Source organism: Petaurus breviceps, unplaced genomic scaffold, assembly GCF_028583685.1.
Source record: "Petaurus breviceps papuanus isolate PSGF00001 unplaced genomic scaffold, PetGlider_PUasm1.0 98, whole genome shotgun sequence".
Lineage (NCBI taxonomy): Eukaryota > Metazoa > Chordata > Mammalia > Diprotodontia > Petauridae > Petaurus > Petaurus breviceps.
Genome location: NW_027187460.1, coordinates 18,716,904 through 18,722,903, shown reverse-complemented (window position 1 = coordinate 18,722,903; position 6,000 = coordinate 18,716,904). Strand labels below are relative to the sequence as shown.

Here is a 6,000-nt window from a genome sequence, read left to right as displayed (position 1 = left end):
TCTATCTATCTATCTATCTATCTATCTATCTATCTATCTATCTATCTATCTATCTATCTATCTATCTATCATCTATCTACTTCATATGTGCATGGATGCATATAGTCACATTTGCCATAATTAGGGATAGAAGGTAATTAACTTGAAGGTAGGAAGGCAGCGCCAAAAATCCTAGAGAGGGCACCAACCTCTCTTCTACTCTGTTGGCCAGGGGACTATAGAAAAGCAGAGTAAGTCCAGGCCTCTGTGTCACTGTTCCCTAAAGTGGTATTGAAACTGTGTTCATAAAGCTGCTTCTGTTGAAAATAAGCCACAGAGTCCTATGAATACCCTTTTGGAAGAGCAGCAAAGCTCTGGGGGATCTGCTTCTCTGAATAGCTTTCCCCTCTAGAATCTTGCTGTGTTCTCTTCTGTTGAACATTTTGGGAAAAGTCTTATGTATTAGATGAAAGCAGCAGCTGTCTGAGGTCTTGGGTTCAGAGACTATCAAAGAACAAGGTAATTTAAAAATTCTGTGTCATTGTTAGGAACTGAATTTTTGATGATATGTTCCAAGTTCTCTATTCTCTTGGATGTGCTTGTGACATGGGTCACAGAACCCTGGCAGTCTGCCACTAAGCACTGGCACATATGAATACATACATACAGAGAGAGAGAGAGAGAGAGAGGGAGAATATACCTGGATAGCACTGTATCATCCAAAATTTTAGCTCATATCTTTACAATTACAAGCCAGGGAAAACAAACCTGTATGAGCTCAGCTGCTGGTTTCCTTCTTTTCTCAAAATGTTTCTGTCGGTGTTGTTCTTGTACCTTGAGAGCCAGCCCTGATCCAAGAATTCCCTGATTAAAAGGAACATTGATGAAAACAATCAGAACAGAGCACTGTGCACTCCAGACAATCATTCTGCTTTCTTTGTTTTTATATTCCCAGCACTAAACACAGATCCTGGCACATAGTAGGAGCTTAATTAATGCATATACATTGATTGATTTGTAGTCATAAAGCCATAACAGTGATTAATAATAACATTTATATTGTGCCTTGAGGCTTGAAAGGCACTTTATAAATATTATTTTCTCCTCATAGTAACCCTGGACTGGGAGGTAAGTCTTATTATTATCCCATTTTATAGTTGAGGAAACTGAGGTTGACAGAAGTCAAGTGACTTGCCCCAGGTCACATAGCTAGCAATTGTCTAAATCAGGATTTGACTTCCTAACTTCAGGTCCATTGTTCTATTAGCCAGGAATGTCAATAGTGGTGTAGACAATATAAAGTTATGCTTTGCAATCCTTAAAATGCTATATAAATGTGAACATTCATAGGATCAGAGGATCACAGACTTAATGCTGAAAGTCAATGGTCATCTAGTCAATCCTTTCATTTTACAGATAAGGAAATTAAGGTACCCAGAGGAGTGAAATTTGTTTGTCCAAATATTAAATGGAAGAATTGGATTTGAACCCAGTTCCTCTGGCTCCAAATACAAAAATTCTTTTGTTTTTTTCAATTTATCTCCTTAGGGCAGTATAAAGAGGATATGCCCCCAGGTGAACAAGAAAACTCAAAAGATGTCATGCACTTGTCCCTCATCAATGAGTGCATTAGGAAGAATGACTTATTTGACATATATGCATTTTGGCATTTAATCATCTATGATATCTTACCTAAAGTGGAGAAGGAAACAGATTCTTGTCTATGCAATGACTTTAGGCATGTTTGTTTGGAAAGATTGTAGACCTGAGAGGAAAAAAAGGGATCCCTTCTTGTTCCATTCTCCACCATCTCTTCATCATCTGGGATAATCCTGGACCTCATGGAATTACCTCTATGTTCAACTACATGATACTCATTCTTTCCAGATTTGCCCTCCATTCCTCCTCACCTCCTTGTTTGTCCTCTCTTTCACCTACCTACTGTACCCCTATAGTATGAACTTCATGAAATCTACCTTTTCAGTGCCCAGTTCAGACATCTGACCTTTTTGACTGGTTAAAATACAGGACAAAGAGTCATGGAAAAAGTATCTTTAGGAAATTGGGTATCGTAATGAACAGTGGAAAGAGCACTGGAATAAGTGTCAGATGATCTGAGTTCAAATTCTAGGTTACTCATGTATTCTGGGAGAAGCATATTCTCCTTTCTGAGCCTCTTTCCTTCTCTGCAAAAGGAGAACTTTGGACTAACTCCATATCCCATGATTTGGTTACTACTTATTTTTCCCATTCTCTTCCTTCGTTTCCCACATCTGATCCTTTGTTCATGATTTTCTTCCCACCCACCCCCATACCACATCTAGAATCTACTGCCTCTAATATTTCTTTTTTTTTAATTCTTCCTTACCTTCAAGCTCAAGTTAAATGCTACTATCTCCAAAGTCTTTCCTGATCTCCCAGCTTGACTGATTCCTTGAATCTCATTGAATTTTGGATCTTTACTATGCACTGTTCATATTGTAATTTATGAAGAAAGAAAGAAACATAACAGGATAGCAGCAAGTTGGAAAGGGAGCAAATATAGTCCCAGTTTTCCCAAAGATAGAGAATATAACTGGCCAACTATGGCCCCTTCAGCTTGACTTAGATTCTTGGCAAAATTGCACAATGCATTTTTTAAAAAGATAGTGATCATTTAGAAAAGGAATCAGGGATCACAAAGAACCACAGTGGCTTTATTAAGAAAAGGTCATCTCACACCAATATCATGTTCTTTGTTTTTATAAGGTTACTAAATTGATAGGTCACTTGGATGCTGTAGATATAATTTGCTCAGGTTTTAGCAAAGCATGTCACAATATCTTATGATATGCTTGGAAAACAGATTGTTGTTATTTGTTCTTTGTTCTTGAAGAGGACTATGTCACTAGGAAGGTGATGCCATGATTTGCAAGTGGATTGAATTTAAGTGAGGGCTGTGCAAAGTCACCAGTCTCACTCACTCCTCCAGATCTATCTGGGCCCAGTAGCCTGATATAGATCAGGATGACTGGAGATGGCACCCATATGGACGAGAGGGTGTTGAAGGGGTCTCAAGTGGAAAAAAAAAAGTTTAAGAAACTCTGGACTAGACAATAGCATAATTAGATACTTTCAGAATAGGCTGTATAGTCAGACAAAAAGGAGTCACTTAAGGTTTAATGTAAACTTAGAAGGAAGTCTCCAATGGAGTAACCTACATTCAGCCTTGGGCCATTTAACATTTTTATCAATAACTTGGCATGAAGGGCTCACTTATCAACTTTGCAGATGGCACAAAACTGTATGGATCACAAGTACAATGGATGAAGAAGTCAGGATTCTTGACAAGCTAGAATATTAGGCAGTCTAATAATTTAATTTGGATAAATGTAAAGCAGAAAATGGACAAAGTATGGCTAGATAGTCATTCAGTCAAAAAATACATGGATATTTTATTGAACTGCAAGTTCTAAATGAGTCAACACTGTGAGATGAAAGCCAAGTAAGTCAGTGGTTCTGTGGTTATATGGAGAGAAGCAGAGCATTTAGGAGCAAGTAGGCAATAATCCCCTTGTGTCCTGTTCTGATCACACCACACCTGGAGTAAGGCATTAAGTGCTGGGTATCCTATTTTATTTTAGGAAGGACAGAGGAAGGCAACCTTAAAAAGCAAACAATCCCTACATTCATGCAATATAATATGTGTATTGGATGTATGTCAGCACAATGTGTGGCACATTGATGTGGTGCTTGAGGAATGATTTTTGATTGATTGGTTGAAGTAACTGGGAGTTTTTAATTTGGAGAAGAGAAGACTTATGGAGGATATGATTGCTGTTTTCAAATATATGATGATCTGTCATTAGAAGCAGCTGGTTGTCATATTAGAGAGAGTGCTGGTCCTAGAGTCAGGAAGACTTGAGTTCAAATGATGCCTAAGACACTTACTTACTATAGGTCTCTGGGCAAGTAATTTAACCTCTCTGTACCTGAGTTTCATCTGTAAAATGGGAATAATATTAGTACCTACTTCCCAGGGATGCTGTGAGGAAAAAATGAGATAACATGAGTTCTATACAAACCTTAAAGTAGCTACTATCATTTTAAGGAGGAGAACTTAGACTTGTTCTGTTTGGTCCCTGATAGACCTAGAGGCAATGGATAGAGATTGTGAAGAGGAAAATTGAGACTTGATATAAAAAAAAAAAACATCTAAACAATTTGAGTGCTCCAAATATGCCTGAGTAGGACTTAAAGACTGGATGGCCCCTTGTCAGTCATGTTATAGTAATATTTTCTTCCAGGAATGAGTTGGACTTTGATGATTGCTAAAGTCCCTTGCAGATCAGAAATTTTGTGATTTTGCAAGTTTTGTCAGTTTATGTTCATCTCTACAGTCCTGCTGAAACCTCTCTCAGGAAAGGGCTATTTTAATGTATTCTTTTCTGTGATTTAGCATTGAACCAGAGATCTTCTAGTCCAGCCTTTTGTTTTAAGGATGAGGAAACTGAGGATCAGGTATGTTTAGCAACCTGACCAGTCTCAAAGAGGAAGTATTAACATTCCATTCCATCACATTTTGTATCCTCATTGCTTAATACAGTACCTGACACATGGCAAACACCTAATAAAATACCTGTTATTGAACAGAAAATTTGTTGTTGGTTTCATGTATCTTATCTCTCCAAGGTGATTATGCACTTGAAAGTAGTGAGGAGGGGCGGCTAGGTGGCGCAATGAGTAGAGTGCTGGCCCTGGAGTCAGGAGGACCTGAGTTCGGATCCTGCCTCAGACACTTAACACACACAAACAAAAAACCTAGCCGTGTGACCTTGGGCAAGTTACTTAAACCCAATTGCCCTCTAAAAAAAAAAAAGCAAAAAAAGAAAGTAGTGAGCACACCTCAAGCTTCTGAGTACCCCATTGCAACAGACACAGAGGAGGTGATCAAGAAAGGCATCTCAAATTAAATTGAATTAAATATACATGAAACCCTTCTTAATGAGTTTCACTGTTTCTCTGAATATTGTTTTAAGATAATTTTATTATGGAAGTCTAGATGAAGCAAATAAAATTTTGGTTCTAGTGTTCATTAGACCTAAAGTAATAGAATTTCAGAGCTAGAGAAGAAACTGAGAAGTCATCTTGTCCAGCCTCCCTGCTCTAAGTATAGATGAGCTAAAACCAAAGCAAACACAAACAAACGAGAAATGTGAGCTTGAAACCAGGGGTCCTCTGCTACTTTTTACCTATATGACCTTAGACAAATTATTTAACCAGTCTGGTTTTAGTTTTCTCATCTATACAATTATGGATTTTTAAATAGTAGATGTTTGAGTTGACTTTCAGTTCTGAAACTGTTAAAAGATTCCTAGACCACAGAAGGAAGGTGACCTGCAACATAACATAGCTTAGAGAAATATAGACAGAAGATAATGTTGTCAGTAGGGAAAATGCAGAGGAAAAGATAATGTTTAAAAGGGTAAGAATTCAGTTCAATCTGACACTTAGTTAAGCATTGTGTTAGCCTCTGTGCTGGGTGATAGGGAGATAGAAATTAAAGCAAATCAGTTCCTGATTTAAAGGAATTTACATTCTAATGGCAAGGGGTGAGGACTACATGTTTATCAGGGAGACAATAAAAATATATACAAAATAAATACCAAGTGATTTTGGTGAGAGGGAGGAAAAAAGAGAGAGAAGCAGAGACAGTGAGAGAACGAGAGAGACGAAGACAGAGAGAGAGACGAGACAAAGAGAGACAGAGAGAACTTTAACTCTGCTCCCACTCTAGACTTTGTTTTTATTGTTGTTAGTTTTGTTGTTACTATTTTGTCCTGCCCTTGTATAAGGGGACTTGAACATGCATGTTGATTATCCCTCCCCTGACCTCTCAGTTCCTTCTCTTCTTACCTCCCCCCTTCCCTTACCATGAGCTGCTTTTCTACTCCACCTCAGCTATGCACACAAAAATCATATCCTTAATCTTGACATCCCCCACACCTCCATGTTCAAGAATTCCAAAATCTCCTTATCCAA

General features: G+C 38.0%; 1 protein-coding gene across 1 annotated transcript in view; it reads right to left on the bottom strand.

Annotated features, from left to right (window-relative positions):
* KCNQ3 (potassium voltage-gated channel subfamily Q member 3) overlaps window positions 1-6,000 on the bottom strand; it is a 479,966-nt gene that overhangs the window by 65,198 nt on the left and 408,768 nt on the right. The window contains 1 exon segment of the mRNA XM_069081355.1: window positions 748-843. Within this exon segment, the coding sequence (XP_068937456.1) occupies window positions 748-843 (96 nt within the window).